Source organism: Denticeps clupeoides, chromosome 11 (genome assembly GCF_900700375.1).
Source record: "Denticeps clupeoides chromosome 11, fDenClu1.1, whole genome shotgun sequence".
Taxonomy (NCBI): Eukaryota; Metazoa; Chordata; class Actinopteri; order Clupeiformes; family Denticipitidae; genus Denticeps; species Denticeps clupeoides.
In genome coordinates this window covers 8978640-8995107 of record NC_041717.1, presented here as the reverse complement: position 1 = coordinate 8995107, position 16468 = coordinate 8978640, and the positions used below count along the sequence as shown (strand labels likewise).

General features: G+C 43.3%; 2 protein-coding genes across 5 annotated transcripts; both read right to left on the bottom strand.

Annotated features, from left to right (window-relative positions):
- Positions 1–293: 293 nt before the first annotated feature.
- Positions 294–4502, bottom strand: dpp7 (dipeptidyl-peptidase 7). Its single transcript, XM_028996281.1, has 13 exons — positions 4364–4502; positions 3918–4053; positions 3691–3830; positions 3371–3534; positions 2955–3090; positions 2667–2748; positions 2288–2454; positions 2145–2205; positions 1483–1601; positions 1250–1406; positions 968–1032; positions 801–871; positions 294–667 (listed from the first exon to the last, which is right to left on the bottom strand). Exons 1-13 carry the CDS (start codon positions 4439–4441, stop codon positions 562–564), a joined length of 1482 nt encoding a protein of 493 aa, XP_028852114.1. The 5' UTR covers positions 4442–4502; the 3' UTR covers positions 294–561.
- Positions 4503–6038: 1536 nt separating this feature from the next.
- On the bottom strand, positions 6039–16188 carry slc39a14 (solute carrier family 39 member 14). Of its 4 annotated transcripts, none has more exons than XM_028996736.1 (10): positions 15987–16188; positions 14066–14185; positions 13515–13790; positions 12574–12751; positions 11511–11680; positions 9401–9523; positions 8640–8822; positions 7765–7990; positions 7423–7607; positions 6039–7261 (listed from the first exon to the last, which is right to left on the bottom strand). In XM_028996736.1, exons 3-10 carry the CDS (start codon positions 13770–13772, stop codon positions 7109–7111), a joined length of 1476 nt encoding a protein of 491 aa, XP_028852569.1. In that variant the 5' UTR covers positions 13773–13790; positions 14066–14185; positions 15987–16188; the 3' UTR covers positions 6039–7108. The 4 variants fall into 4 exon arrangements, with proteins under 4 accessions (XP_028852569.1, XP_028852568.1, XP_028852571.1 ...); XM_028996735.1 differs by lacking the exon at positions 11511–11680 and adding an exon at positions 10292–10461; XM_028996738.1 differs by lacking the exon at positions 11511–11680 and adding an exon at positions 10292–10461 and having other exon boundaries at positions 7765–7987.
- Positions 16189–16468: the final 280 nt, after the last annotated feature.

Genomic DNA, 16468 nt, shown 5'->3' with positions numbered 1-16468 from the left:
ATATTTCATTTGAGCTCAGAAAGCAGAGCTTGGTGTTGTGTATTTTGAGTTCATGTACTTTTTATGAAATCATGTGTATAATCAACTGTTTCATGTACAGAAATAAAGAGACCACTTAATCAGTTGATGTTCATGAATAATTATTAGTATTTTTTCGGTAGGTAAACTGAAGTAAACTACACCGTGTAACAGCCACCTCCTCAGTTTAACCCAGTTGTGCATTCAATGTGTATGTTTGGGGATTCAGTGACTACTAAATATCAATTGTGACCTAAAGGATTATTTCAACTAACAATTTTTCAGATCACTTTATTTTATTTTTTTTTATTCTAAAAATGTATAATACATCTGACAAACGTGGCTCCATAGCTACGGCACACATGATCAAAAGCTATTCTCGTACCATTATAATTACAAAAGATGTTCATATTTACATTCCACAGTATGACTTTGAATGAATGCAAGCACACATGACATGAATGCTATAACTTTCCAATCTGTGTAATTATGAATAAAAAAGAAAAATCAAAAACGCTTTACACTGATCTTTGCATTTAGGGTCTATGTAGACATCTTGAGCCTCTCCAATTTTACCCACTGAGCAATGATTTCAGCCTCCTTCTGGCGAGCTTTCACAACTGAATCTGGGTCAGATGGATTAGAGGCCCTGAGAAAATAAATCTCAAGTTAGCAAATACTTGTATTTTCATCATTTTGAGGTAATATGAACATGATCACCATAAATAGATGGAATGTAATAATGCTAAAAGCAAGCACTTTAACAGCGTCCTCGCCCATACCTCAAGTCCAGATGATGTGCCCCTTCAGCAATGTTGATGGCTATCAGCGATGAGCTCAGAGACTTCCTAATCTATGGTTTCCAATCAAGAGAAATTTTAATTATTAGCATTTATTTCACATATTAAGAGAATTTTACAACTGAGAAAGCAGTCAGTGATGATCTTACCCCTCCATTGGCCCATGGGTCAAGGTTGCCATTGGAGAAGATGATGTTGCTGGCAGTCAACAATGCTGCATATAGGACGATGCATTAAAAGTAGTACTACTTTGCAGTGACTGTGGTGCTGTGGCACAAATGAATCCTGATAAAGTCTCATCCAGCCAATCCCATAATCCATAACAAAGATTTTTTCAGAACATGGTAGGTGTCATTGGATGAGGAAAGCACATGTTCCTTCAGATAGGAAGAGTTCTGTTAGATAGTTGCCATATAGCCTCAGATACTCACAGTCACCCCAAAACTGAGTTTTGAGCCACCCCAATCGAGGAAGAACACCCCATCTCCTAGCACAGTACTGCTGCCTCTGCTGCTCGGTGAACGGCATTGGAGGAAACATGTCGGTCACATTGTTGCTCTCAAAGCACATCTCGATCTCCGTACAGGCCTGCAGAACAGGGGAAATACGCGCTGGATCGAACGCCACCCGTCAGCAGAGAGGATCAGGCTTCAGCGCTGCGTACCTGATAATCCCAGGCAAGGCTGTCGAAGCCAAGACCACAGCCAGTCGGATCGGCACACTCCACATACAGAGCGTAGAGGTCGAAGCAGGTCATGCCCCCCGTCGAGTTGTACACAATGCCTGCGGAGGATAACGCAGCGTAATTAATAACAGGACTGTCTTATGCAGGAAACTATGGCCTGTACAAAATAATCACGGCAAAAAACACACAGACCCAGACTCATGTTATTATACAGATGATGGCGACGATATTAAAATTATCGTGCAGTGAATCTCGTTAATTGCGGAAAAGGTTATTTGTTCAATTACTGATGCAAAGTCCAGTAGCTATAAATTGTGATGGACACATTTAGGAACATTTGCAGTAATTACAGCATTTCACACTCTTCAGTTAGAAAACAGGGATGGTTCTCCATAAATTCTATAAATCATATATATATATATACATACACACACACACACAAACACATTTCCCCTTTAATGTGATGCTTTATAATAGCCTCCATAAACACCCATAGACTTAGGTGGGTCAATGAGATCATGAGATCATTAATGACCTCCGTAATGAGGTGATTTCAGAGGATCACTGTCTTACTGTCTGGAGGTCTAGCAAAACAAAACGGAAGCATGCTGCAACAATAGTGGAGTTTAACAAAAATTCACCAACGGTGTCCCTGAGAGCTGCCATCAGATCAGTGCGGTTCAGCATGGTGTCACAGGCCACCTGCCAAAGTAAGGATACGGTGCAGTAGGTCATCCAGCAACAACATTAAAGCCCGTCGCTCTCAGTGAAAACGCGGTCCTACCTTGACCGGGTGGGCCGGCATGTTGCCCATGAACTCAGTGCTGTAGGGGTAATCCAGCATGGCCATTAAGGTGAAGGCATTGCGCAGGAAACCGTTCAGCTGGTGGACGTCCTGAGACGATGATGGTGTTTTGCACAGTGCAAACTCAGTCTTGATACGGGCGTAGTCTGCCATGGAAGTTTAACATATAGCAGAGTCATCAATATTCTCAGGTTTCTCTCATGGCAACTGCAGAATATTTTTCCACAGTTCATTTCATACATTTGATACAAAATATTAATCATTTGTACTTAAAAAAAAAAAAGTCATTTATTCAGGACAATTCAGTATTTTGGCAAGAAAACATGGTCAAACCCATGACTGAAAATGAAAAGACAACCTTGAAGTTGTGCCAGAGTCTGTAATTTCTGGAAGGCTCCTTCCACTGCATCTCGACAAGCTGGGCTGTAATTCTCAAAATCCTGAGGAACAACAGAAACGGCAGGATAGATATGAATCTTATCGACCATGGCTACACGAGAGCTGGATACTCCGCACGCTGCAGTCACTTTCCATTCACAGGATGACTTTAATTCACAACGAAATGAAAATAATGAGAAGTCCAGCCTCCAACGTATAAAGAATTTTGTTCACATCGAGGATTATAAGAGGTCAGATCGGTACCTACCGCAGTCACATCTCGGAAGAATTGAGCCGAATCCCCCATTCCAGCAGTGGAAAGGATCGGGGCGCTGGCAGCCAGAGCTCCAGCTACTACATTAGGATACCTCAGCCTCATATAGACACTCAGCATCCCGCCATAACTGAAAATCATCCCACAGATCACACATTTTTACACCTTTACCCTGATTTGCTGCGATTGCTATATGATTATCTGTGTCATATAGATATACTGTACAGTCATACAATACAACAGGGTAATATTTGAAGAGAATAAGAAATCAGAAGATTGTGAATGTGGGCATGGATTTGAACTATGAGTGGATTGTGAGTAATAATTTGAGCAACGGGGACAGGCTGTAAAGTAAGATGAGTGAAGCTGCTACTTCAACGTCTCACATTCCACCCAGTTCAGCACTTTACCTTCCACCAAAGACAACGACTGGACACGCCTCAGCATTCAGCTCCTTCCGCAGGTCTGTGATCATAACAGCGTAGTCGGCCAAGGCTTGCTCCACCGTCAGGAGACCCACCTCAGGGATATTGAAGGAGTCTTTACCAAAAGGCAGCGACTTGCCGTAATATCGCTAGAGGGAAACAGGGTCCATTTGAACTCATTAAAAAAAGAGAATTCATTTCCTCTCCAAACCATTCTCAGCTTCGTTGAGCTGCCATTGTCCTCTAGCAGAACCGTGGTCACAGGTTACAGTTACATGACTGTGTGGGAAGAAAACGATACTTACATGCTCAGCAAATATGAGCAGAGCGCTCTGCTCAGCAGCCAGCTCCGTTATGAACCCTGAATTCAGCGCAAATGCCCAAATGTCACCCTCGTTGCCAGTGTAGAAAAATATGGGGCCATGGCCTTTCTTCCAGTACTGATCTAAAAGGACAAAAAGAAACACTTGCAGCTGCCTTGGCATTTTTTTATAATAATAATTAGATATCCAAATGCAAAGAAATGACTCACCTGTAATTAGGTACCTTTGAAGGTAAGTACCATTTCCCATGGAGTTGTAATTGAAGTGGTCCAGAATTTGGGAGAAATATTTCTCCTTGAAATCAGGTTTGGGCTCATCGTTTGACCCAGAAGACTGCCCATTATTCTTACAGGAGAGAGGCAGACAAAAAAACATTTATATTTATATATTTTAATTATTCTCAGGCTTTATCATCACAGGCAATAACACCCAGTCTGGTCACAATGGGACGGACGAGCTAAACAAAACGAAACAAAGTTATAAGATGGAATTGTACACTCAGATTTAGTTTTATTAGGATTTTATTTAAACTGCTGTACAGCTGTGTGCCCCATACATGGACAAACCATCAAACAACAAAGCAACTCCTCCTGAGAGGAGGAGGAAGGCGTGAGTAAAGAATGACAAGAAGGAAAAACAAAGCAGGAAATCTCACCCGAACCCCGGCAGGAACACAGTCAGCTTTACAAAGAAATAAGAGAAATAAAAGTAAAACGAGTCCCCCGAAGCTCATCCTGAGAAGACGCAGCAGACTGGCTGAACAGGGAGACCGCGGTCTGCAGCGGCGGCCGAGTCACGTGACCGCAGTCATGTGATTAAACCAGGAAGTGGTGCGTGTGAGTCACGTGTTTAATTTAAACGCGCCCTGCATCGCTTTGTCATGAATTTATACATGAACGAAAACACTTTTCGCTGGGGGGACGGGGACGAAAAATGCCCGTCAATCTACCAAACAATTTCATTTTGTCGGTTTGTACTAAAGTCATTTGAGTCGAATGGTCTATTCATGTTAAGTTGTGGTAGTAGCCTAGTGGGTAACACACTCGCCTATGAACCAGAATACCCAGGTTCAAATCCCACTTACTACCATTGTGTCCCTGAGCAAGACACTTAACCTTAAGTGTCTCCAGGGGGAGACTGTCCCTGTAACTACTGATTGTAAGTCGCTCTGGATAAGGGCGTCTGATAAATGCCGTAAATGTAAGTTGTGATTAAATATTTGATTTATCGGTGTGGCTTCGAACTCACTGCATATCGAAATTTGCAGCAGCTCTGCACACCGAGTGTAGTGCCATTACTTAAAATAAAGGACAGCAGCCAACACAAGTTTAAAAATTGTATTTATTTACTTATTTGTTTTATACAAACATTCAAATTTGTATTTTACAAATAAAACGGTCAGAACATTGTTCCAACATGCAACACTACAGAAGTAAGGTCAGGTCAACAACCCCTGCTATCTAAAAAGATAGAACAGAGTGTTTCCTCTGGTCAGATAAAAAAAAAAAAAAAAATCCACTTTAGGTTCATTGTCATTTTTTTAAAAGGATAATTCTTGCCAACATTATTTCGGAAGTGTACATTACAATTTGACAATTTATTACTTGAATTTGGAAAGTTAGCCACAATCTAGGTATTTCTGTGTGATTGTTATTTTAATTCTTAAATCACTAAAACATTATTCATTTTGGTACCATAGTTACATCCTATCTTGTGCCAGACACCAAAAATGAGTGCATAGCAGCTTCAAACACATCCAAAACAGCTGAAATACACAGTCCTTCATCTTGTAAGTCGCTTTGGATAAAAGCATCTGCAACGTAAAGTAAAGCAAAGTAAAGTAAATTATTGTCCATTCTTTGAAATGGACACATTCTGTGACAGAATTGCAAACAGCGCAATCCAGGATGAGTCGAATTCATGTCCAATGCTTTAGGAATTTATTTTTAGGACAGAAGAACACTGCTGCACTGTAATTTGTAAATGTTTGATGCCTTGCCAACATGCCTACACACACGTGCAGCTTAAAATTTCACCGTTTTTATTGATTCACTTTGACAAAATGAGGTAAAGCTTATATAAGGAGCAACCTTTGCCCTGCCTGAGTGTTGCCCCGCAGGATTATACAGACAATCCAATGCCCATTACCCACAGACAGTCTTCCAGTCTATTTCCAGCATGGAGTGGATCAATTATAATAACTTAATGTATGTGTGTTTCAGAAAAATTAATTCCCAGTAAATTACATATTGATACTACAGACGCATCACGTAAGTAGGCATTGCTCAGTAAAATTATTCAGGTGAATTCTACTTTTCCAGCAGATGGCCTTGGACTCAAGTGGTTTTTTTTTTTAAGCATATGGCTACATCTTAAGGAACGTTAACCCAGTATATAAATGCACACCCACTGTACTCTAACCTCACACACTATGGACACAGAGTTAAGTGACCGTTTATTACAGTGCTAATCTAGGCTGCCTTTACTTCCTATTAATGTAATCCTTAAACTGATACGGGGTAAAACAGTTAAGTACTTGATCGCTACAAGCGCATTGCAAGAATAAATAGATGATGCTGCCTTCACTGTCATAAGACGGCAGCACCAGCAACTAAACCTGGGCTACAGATTAAGAGCCAAATTAAAGATGGTCAGTTCAGACAGCAGGCATTTTAAAGGTCAAATTAGTCAAATTACAGGGAATTACTGGGGGGGGGAGCAAACTCAAGAAAATCATATTGTATTTGGTCTTTACATTTCAGATTTGTGTCTGAAGACTTCCACGCTTTAGAAAAATAAAACTTCACTATTTACACACACACATTAAGTGTTTGGGAAGGCTTTTGCTCTTTTGAACTGGTTTTGGTCTGCATTGGAAAAGAAAAACAGTAGACCCACACACACAAGTAAAAAGGAACATACACCACAGTTTTCACTAAAGGTAGCAGCTCCAAACCTTAGAAGACCTCAACCCTGGAGGTCTCTGAAGCCTAAGGTTCCAGTTACTTTGTATCCCTACTCTGAGATGAAGACAAAACAAAGACACACTCAGGACAAAATAAGACAAGAAGGAACAAAAAAAATAATAAAATCACAGAAGAGAGATAATGGATTGAGAGTTGAAGGCCAGAGCTGAAAGTTCCTCATAGATATTGCACAGAAGAGAAAACAGCTCCCTCTAAATGGGTGAAAGGCAGGTTCCACAACAGGAGAACATGTGGGGAACTCAGCAGTGTGCATGAATGCTGTACTTATGAACAGAAAGTACATGTGCATATTCTTTTTTCATCCTGTCAGGTCCCTTCAGTGTTGCCAGAGAGGTCCAATCAGGGTCCAAGATTTAGGAACCGATTCCTAATGGCCCCTCAGACGGGTCCCAGAAGGGTGTGAGTGAGCACTGCTATGCCAGCTGGATCTGCCCAGAGTACATGGTGAGCAGGAGCATGATGGCGAAGCCTGTAAGAAGCCCTGCATTCTGGATGGCGAAGGTGAGCAGCGACCCGCTGCCCCCATCCTCCTCCTCCTCTCGACTCACCTCGTTCATCTCTGGGAACTTTGAAAGGCAGAAAATAATTAATGACATGGATGCCACATCCACTTCTGCCTTTAAAGGTCACAGTGGTGTTAAATCTGTAACAGGTATTGTGTTACACAAAGGTCTTCCTGCAGAGGTGACCAAACCCTCCCCTCCCGCTGACACCCACCCAGTCTTACCATGTCAGCTAAGGCGATGTAGAGGAACATGCCCCCTGCCAGCGCAAAGATCCAGTTGGGGGAGAAACGGCTGCCAGCCAGAATGCCAAAGCCCATACCGAGGTAGCAGCAGCAGGCGGACAGGAAATTGAAGAAGAGCGCTTGCTGGATGCTCATGCCCGCATTGAGGAGAATCACAAAGTCACCTGCACCAGACACGGCAAGGAGAGCAGAATTAATTTATGTGTGTAAAAATAATAAATCACAGTCACTGTGCGTGTTAGCATCATGTACTGAAACATTAACTACTTAATATTACCTGCCATCTGTTATGGGAAAAATGAAAAATGCAAAGAAATTCACCTAATTCATGAGGAAACTCCTCACACAGGATGGCCACTGAGGTGCTGATACCCTGGAACACTGATGCTGTGAAAGACGCCCCGATGGCCAGGCCGTCGATAAAGTTGTGCAGGCCGTCGCTTAGCGTGATCATCCAGGCCAGCGTGCCGATGTCGGAGTACGCGGTACCTTTCAGCCAATAACAGCCACCGCGGCCTCTGCCCCCACCAGAGCTCTGAACATCCTGCTGCAGACAACAACAACAAAAAAAAGTTCATTTTGTACAAAATGCACCAGAAACAGCAAAGTAAGTGGTCCTTTTGTCCCCAACCAAACAGAAACAAGCATGTGATGTCTGCTACGACTTATTTTATAACAGGACTGGGGAGAAATAAAACATACAATATATTATACATATTTACATTTACATTTTCAGCATTTATCAGACGCCCTTATCCAAAGTGTCTTACAATCATTAGTTACAGGGGCAGTCACTCACTGGAGACACTCATGGTTCTGAGTCTTGCTCAGGGACACAATGGTAGTAAGCGGGATTTGAACCTGGGTCTTCTGAGTGTGTTACCCACTTTTTTCATGATCAAAAGATAACCCTCTCAGCCCAAATACTATTACAGGATAAGTGATGATAAACTGAAGAGTTTCCCCACTATTTTGTTCTATATGTATTATTTCCCTGTATATTACTATAGACCTGAAGACCACAATGTCCCAGGTTTAAACCCCACTCCACCATTTTGTCCCTGAGTAAAACACTTAATTGAGTGTTTCCCAGGGAGGCGGTCTCTGTAACTACTGACTAAGTTATTCTAGATAAGGGCGTCTGATAACAGATGAAAATGTAACTTTTAATAAACCTAAACAAGAGGTTTCTTCACCTGCAGCGTCTGCCTGGTGTTCAGCATCTTGTCATCTTCACCAACCCCCCTGAGTTCTCCGTCCGCCTTGGGCAGCGAGACTCCTGCCTCTCCATTCTGCAGCTTCTCAGTCATCCCATCCTCCATGTCCCCATTGGAAGCATAGTGTTCCACTGGGTAATGACTATGACCGTGGTCGTGTCCCTGAGAAACCCAGATGAGAAGAAAAACAAAACGTCAGCAGGAATTTATCACACTTTTTAATCGCCTAATCACTCTTTTGCAAATATTTTGTTCATAGCTGGTGCCTCAAGCACAAATAGAAAAAAAAAATGACATGGAAGAAAGGTGGGCAATAGCTTGTGCCAGGAACTTTATGATCCAACGTTTAAAAGGTGTTTTCATGACGCACTTACGTCACAAGCTAGCACACAGCTCTTTACAACAAAGCCTACACTTTTGTGTAGCCATTTCTCAAGCTAACACCCTGCAAAACAAGCAAAACAGGCCCTACCTACCCACACCTCTGAGGCACATATTCCCTCCTCTCATGTTCTACGTATACAAACCTTAAGATGTCACGTTTCACAGAGAGACCTCAGAGACACTCAACAGATAACCTGTTATGATCTTACTTGTGATAGTGATAGTGATAGTAATTATATTTAAATAAGTGTGTTGTAGTCTGTAAAGTATGTCTGCATCTCGATAAACATGACATGATGAACTGGTTGCCAAAATCCAGCACCATGGTGAAACAGCAAATCCAGGCATTACATTACCGCTCTCTTGGGTTTTAGGATCATCTTCAGAACCTTCTCAGTGAAGAAAAACAGGTAGAAGCCTCCAAACACCACAGCAGATTTGGAAACATAGTAATCCACCATGGGGTCAAATCCGAAGGCCTAAAGGGAGAGGAAAAGCACTTTAGGCCACAGCGCACAAACATGTGTGTTGCAACATTTTATGAAAGCTGCTCATAAGACACTGAAAAGCAGGCATTTAAATGTTGTACACATTACTGTTCAATAGGGCTGCAGAATTAATAGTAAATTTATCATCAAGATCTGAACACTGTAATTAAATATGAATAAATATATGCAGAAATACACAATAAAAAAATATTTACAATTTAAAATAAAGTCATTGTAAGACCGTAAATGGAGAGAATTTTGTTGTATAAAATATACATCAATATATATATGTAAAATATGAAGCCCTACTGTCCAGTAAACATATCATTTCAGCTGAGCTAATTATGTAGATGTGTCTGTCTGAATTGAGAATTTAAAAACAAAACAAAACCAAATGCATCTACTGCAACGTGGACACATCCCAAACCAGTGGATCTACATACCATGTATTCCCCGACACACACGCCTCTACGCCGGCAGAACTACAATATGCACCTGATTTGATCTGAGAAATGCCTTTAGAAAAAGCCCTGTGCCTCAGTGCTTCCCCAATCTCCAGCTCTGGCCACCCTCCATACAACACAATTCCCAGATTGGTTAAAAATAAATCAGCAGCGCATGATTTGGCAGATTGACTGAACTGATTGAGAAATTTGCTGGGGTGGCGCAGGACTGCTGGCCCGTTTTTTTCCCCCTCTCGGAGAGTCGCTGAGGCCCCAGGTCCGGGTACAGCCCCCACCCCACAGCTACCCACGCTACCTCCGGAATGAGTTGGAACAGGGCGTTGGAGTACAGAGTGCCAATGGCCAGGGCTATGAAGTACAGGAGCAGCCGCTTGTAAAAGGTTTTCCTCATGAAGGGCACCACGCTGGCACCCACCAGCGAACACAGGGAGATGACCGTGACGCACAGGAAGCCATAACCCCAGACTGGCCGTTGTCACAGGAAAAGACAAAAGAAGAGGCGGCAAAGGCCAGGAGTAGAAAAGGAGAAGAAAAGAAAAAAAAATGAGATTAGTTTCATGCTATTCTGTTCTTTGATAGGGAGAGATTTTGTAGCCTTTGATGACAAATAATTTAAAAAAGGCAAACAATAGCGTAACCCAGAAAAATGTGGTCTCCTGCAGACATTAAAGGTTCCATGGAGAGGTGAGGTTTGCACATGCTTTAAATGATCGGAGATCACATTTATCACAACATTCATAATTCCCCTCCCCAGAAGCCTGGTAATCAAGAAGAGTGAAATTTAATGAACTGTAAAAAATTTAAAAATTAATTTTGTTTTAATTTTTGAAAGATAAGGTGATAAGGAAGGCAGCTTCTGCACTGGAGGGATAAATGGTGTAGTGAGTGTGTGTGTGTGTGTGTGTGAGACCTCAGGCTATGGACATTCAGAACTTCTAACAGTTAAATCAAGGTTGATCAAGCAAGACCTTTAAAAGGCAAAAAGAAACTGATAGACATCTTCAGCACCCAAAGCTACAGAAACCCCCCAGTGTCACCCACAGCTCCACCTGAACATCCATTCATCCCACAAAAGAGATCGTTGGTGTGTAAACGCACCACATACAGGGAGCCCTTTGGCACACCCGGATCTAAATACCCTATTTACACACTTTAATCTCCACCCCTTTGCCTGCTGCCTCTGAGCACAAGCAAACAAGCACCTGCCACTCAGGTCTGTAATTACTGAGGAAACGTGGACTGAGGTCAACAGTAAGGGGTGGGCGTGGGTGATGGTCAGCATGACGGCTGTCTGCTGAACAGAGAGGAAGGCTGACCATTGTCCAGCTTAATCTCCCCCGAGCGAGAGGAAGTGTGTGCAGCGGCTAGCAAACAAACAAATCCCCTTTCACAAAAAGAAAGACACAGAGATGATCAGTCATTAAGACGTCCGAGAGTTGGAAGTGGAGGGAAGGTAAAACCCGTGATTTTTGGAGGTAGTGGAGCAGGTGCGGGAGCGCTGGTGTATACTGCACCTCTGGCAGGAGCTGGAAGACGGCGGTGGAGAACAGGGTCCCAATGGAGAGGCCGATGAAATACGTGAGCACCAAGCGCATAAAGCGCGTCTTCATCAGCGGCACCACAAACACGCCGGTGAGGGCAAAGACGCTCACCACTGTCACACTCAGAAAAGCAAAGCCCCACACTGACACAGAAATAGAGCAAACAGATCTGCTGTTAGCAAGCCGTATGCCCGAAAAAAAATTAAAACGCTGCAACCAGCAGGCAGTTATGCAGCTCCATCTGTGATGTGGGAATGCTGAGGATAAAAAGACACAGACACACCCCCCTGAATTACAACCTTTGCCATTTCCTGTGGAAAGAAAAACTATTTTCCTCAAATTGTTGGGGAAGGCAGAGAAGTCTCAGGCCTCAGATGACTCCAGACGTACACTGCAGGGCGGCTGTAAGAACAAACCACAAATTATAATACGGTCATCCTAAAGAGAGCAAGTGTCATTATGAGTACCACAAAATATCCTTGGACAAGGTCCAAAGCTATGCTTTCACTGAATGTAGAACCTCGACCTGCAAACACTGCATGATGCGAGACTCCTTTCACAATACAGATTAACAAAGATTGAACCTTGAGCACATCGAAAGATAATCATTTCAGGAGAAAGACGTGCAGTTTCCAATGTCATCTTTTTCCAACGAGGGACCTACGGTCATAATCTTCCAAAACAAAACCCCACGTGCGTGCTTGTAAATCTTTGGAGGAAGAATAATTGAAATTGTCAGAGAGAGACATGTGATCACAGACATTCCAGCTTATGAGACAACGAAAAAAATAACTCCTAAACCCAGATAGTCTGTCAGGAGCAGAAAAAAGTGGGAAGACATTAACATTTTAAAAGTGATACGTGGAGATCCGAATGCAGCATGGGAATGAGGTGAGCTGGCACACCTGGGACACAAACACAGGTAACTTGGGTGCACACAGAGACCTTATCAAACCATACAACACTGTCATCAAAGTAACTGCGCTATAACTTTAGGGTGTAATTGCTAATCATATAAACAGGTAATGACGCATACCTTCAGCATCAGAGGGCCGCTGCATCAGGTCGCTGTCGGACTCCTGCTTATGGCCGGGCCTGCAGGAGTTCGAGTCCAGCTGCTGCAGCATGGTGGGGCAAAACTCCTGCAGGCCACGGCCATCCAGACGCGACTGCTCGGTCATGTTGTACTTCGCCAGCGTGTCGGCTGGCAAACACTGATGGGGGGGCGAGAGGAAAAAAAAATTATAATAATTTCAGCAACTCGGAAGAATGTGAAACACCCCGTAAATGTAAGTCTCCAACATCTCAAAGAACCAGTGCTGCATATGCTGTGTGCTGAAGTGCAAAGACACTAGCTTATAAATAATATCTGACATAGTATCTCTTTAACTAAATGATAAGGATAAAACCACTGATAAGCAAATCTCCCGTGTTGTACGTGTCTCTTGGCAGAAGAAATAACATTTCTGATATCATAGAAATATGAGCAGGTAACAACACCAGGTATGTCTACATATGCATGTCTATGTACAACTGTATATACAAATTCTTATTCATAATAAATACGCATTATCGTTTGGACAGATGATAATAGTTTCACTTCACACACTGTTAATTGGCTCCAGCTATAAATGGTTGTTAATGAATGGAATATCTGCATAAATGTTGACACGTTATCAGCAACAATTTGTCTTGAATTCCCATGGATCGCTGTGTTCACTAATGCAAGTCACTTAAAAAAAAAAATTACTTGTTTATCAGAAAAGCCTTCTGCAATGATCTTAAAATGATGCTCAGAATGGCAGAACTGGTTAAAGAATCTGGTCATTAAATCTGGTCAAATTCAGACAAACCTTGCAGATGCAAGTGTGACTACATCATTATTTGTAAGTCTGTGAATAGTATTTCTTATTTGTTCAAATAAAACTTCCCACCAATGGGGAGAGGGGGAAAAAAAAAAAAAAAAAAAACACGCACCCTTGGAAGGCTTGCATTAGCTGGTGGCTTTGTCTCCGACCGGCTCACATTTTGTTCCGCGCTCAGATGGGCCAAGAAGAGCCGGAGCTCAGGAACAGTGATGGAGCCCTGGTCCCCATAGCGAGACAGCAAGTCCTGTAGCACTTGTTCCGTGGACTGCGCTGCCTCGGCCCTGGCGCGACCCACGCACGACAGAAGCAGGGCCAGAGTCCAGATCAGGGTCAGCTTGGTGCAGCCATCTCCAGGCCTCTGGTTCATGACTTCAGTCAGCACTGCCTACAGAGAGCAGAGCGAGCCAATCCAACCGGTCACAACAGAGATTAACGCAGACCTCTATACAACTACACAAACAGAAATTTGTTAAGATTATACAAATTACTGCGCTGGGAACTGAAAAATGGCACATTTTAACAGACAGCAATACAGCAGTATATTTAACATAAAATGTAATGGTGCTGTAAAGCATGTGTTCGCCTGTCAATAGTTTTTAGGAAAATATTTTAATATTATTGGATAAATAATGTGAATAAGATCATATTGTAGTTGTTTACAATGTGGCATAAAAGAGACTCGGGCTGGTTTTCCTCTCACGCTCCTCTGCTGATCCGACAGGTCTGTAGAAAGTGGAGCTGGCAGGCTGTGGAACTTCAAGCCCTTCAAACCTCGGTCACCTATATGTGGAACAGGCATATTAAAAAAAGATCTTTGTTCTTTTATTCCCTAGTCTGTAGTGACACAAATAATACAGTACTTGACCTAATAAAACATACTTATCACAATGTTGCACATTCAACCATGCACACACTGAGACGACAACGGCTCTATAGCAATGGCCCCGATGACCCCAAGGCTCTTGGCATCACCGGTTTATAGCAGTACACAGCTAGGAGGCCTGGGTTAAAACAACAGCGCAAGAAATGCAAACAGTCCTCAGCGTGTTCTTGAACAGCACCCCATGCCTGGACGGGTTCTGGGTGATCAGACTTAAAAACCAGTACAAGGTCTTCACAGTACCATTAGCTAGAACGTACGTACTTAATATATAAAAATAAACCGAATAGGACAGCTGGAACAGACATTATATACTGTCTGCATGCCTAAAGAAATTCTAGCAATTCTATTCGTGATATTTTAATACAATTCGGATCTGTGATAAGGGTGGAATGTATGCCTCATTCTTGAACAGAACATTCACGAACACTAAAGTAAAGTCACATCCAGGAATCGGGTCATGTCCTTGTTGTGATGCTAGTGCAGTTTCTTTAAATGATAAAAATCTATCCCGTCACATGGTAGGCAGAACCCGAACTGCTCGGACTGTGCTAAATGTGCCCTGCTTCGATGCTGGACGTCTCAGAACTCCGCGAGACTGAAACCCGAGCTTGAACGGCCTTATTCTATCAGCAAGACCCCTCAGCAAGGTCACCGATGGGAAAACACACAGGGCGCTGCGGGGAAGGCCGGCCTGAGGCCAGACACTCGGTCTCGCTCAGGTGAGCCGAAGTTGCTGACCGGCCCAGAGCCGATGCCAGCAGGACGCGGGTTCCTTAACCCAACTCTCTGCTGGCACAGGCAACACAATACGAAGAACCTTATATCCAATGGCACGCAAAGGACAACAGGGCGCTGATGCAGCCTTTCCAAACCCTTTAACAAGGCGGGTCGCGAAAAAACAACCCTCACTGCAGACTTTCTGATTCACAATGAGGCAAATCGGAATACAAGAAAACTTCGCCCATGCAAATTCCAAAGGGTTAAACCAATTTCATGAAAAAAGAAAATACATCAAATTTGATTTCATCCTTAACCGCGTGAAGAAACTGAAACACCCAAACTAAGCAGCAAAAAAAGAAAAAAGAAAAAAAGAAGAGAAAACCATTACTCAACGAAGAGCGTGGTTTGTGCAAATGTCCCAGACACTAAGAAGGAAAATCATAAGCAGAAAAGATCATTTCTATAAAAGGCATATCCTTGACTGAATACGTGTAATAACATGGCATTTAAACTTGATATGTGCTCTCGGCTTGTTCCTTTTTTTAAGAAAATGCAACGAGTAAACGCGCCAGCAGCGATAACAGTAAATGTGGTAATAAATAATAATGGCTCTCTCCGAATCTCGGCGTTTTTAAAAGGCAGGGGAGCCGCGGAAGCTGGGACCTTCCCGGGCACTAGACCGCCGGTCCCCGGTCCATCACAGCACTGGAGACCGGGGGAGGACATGGCAGTAAACAGAAAGTTGGCGTCGATAAATAAAGCTAGCTAGCACAGTCGCTAACCTGCGGAGTTACACAGGCCGGCGAGCGGGGAGCGTTCGAGGCGTTTTGCCTCTTTGGAGGAGCCCATTTTTAAACGCGACTTCGCTCGAGCATCACGCCGGGTGATTATTCCTCTGAAGGTGACAGGGCGCCACGCTCGCACGCTGTACTAGTTCCCTAGTTCCAGCACGACTAGCGTTACTAGCGACGTGCTTACCAGCAGATGACACCAACTCAGCGGCGGCGGCGGCGGCGGCGGCGGCGAAGGGAACGCGGAGCCGGAATCCATACAGAAAACTGTAAAAAGAGACCCGTCTCTCGGCCACGTCTGATCCTTTTGTCGTCCCATTCACCGGCGGCCACAAAATGTGTGTGGTTGATGCGTCGTGACGTCACGCAACACGTCGTGCCGCGAGCCACGCCCACTTCGTTCTGAATAGGCAGGGTTGTGCTGTCCGCGTTAAGACTGGATTCCGGAGTACCGGACCACTGAGGTGTGAGTTTATTTCCCCCTGACCGCATGAGGTCCTCAACTGGGGCATTTATTTCTTCTCAACAATGGAAATATTGAAGAAACCACGTTTTGATCGTAGAAAAAGTTCAGGTTTTATAGTTTCTCTCCCACACACTCTGATACAAAGGACATGCAATAACAGTTGACACAAATAGAAATGTACACACAAATGTAAAAGTGAATAT

What these genes read in the sequence shown, in the direction of transcription:
- slc39a14 (XM_028996736.1), bottom strand. Translation starts at nt 13,772, where the DNA reads ATGAACCAGAGGCCTGGAGATGGCTGCACCAAGCTGACCCTGATCTGG. An exon ending in GGAGTTTCCTCATGAATTAG is followed by an intron (nt 7,608 to 7,764) that starts GTGAATTTCTTT and finishes TGTCTGGTGCAG; the next exon opens with GTGACTTTGTGATTCTCCTC. An exon ending in ACATCGCCTTAGCTGACATG is followed by an intron (nt 7,262 to 7,422) that starts GTAAGACTGGGT and finishes TGCCTTTCAAAG; the next exon opens with TTCCCAGAGATGAACGAGGT.
- dpp7 (XM_028996281.1), bottom strand. Translation starts at nt 4,441, where the DNA reads ATGAGCTTCGGGGGACTCGTTTTACTTTTATTTCTCTTATTTCTTTGT. An exon ending in TGCTCATATTTGCTGAGCAT is followed by an intron (nt 3,535 to 3,690) that starts GTAAGTATCGTT and finishes GTTTCCCTCTAG; the next exon opens with CGATATTACGGCAAGTCGCT. An exon ending in AACTCAGTTTTGGGGTGACT is followed by an intron (nt 1,033 to 1,249) that starts GTGAGTATCTGA and finishes TCCTATATGCAG; the next exon opens with CATTGTTGACTGCCAGCAAC.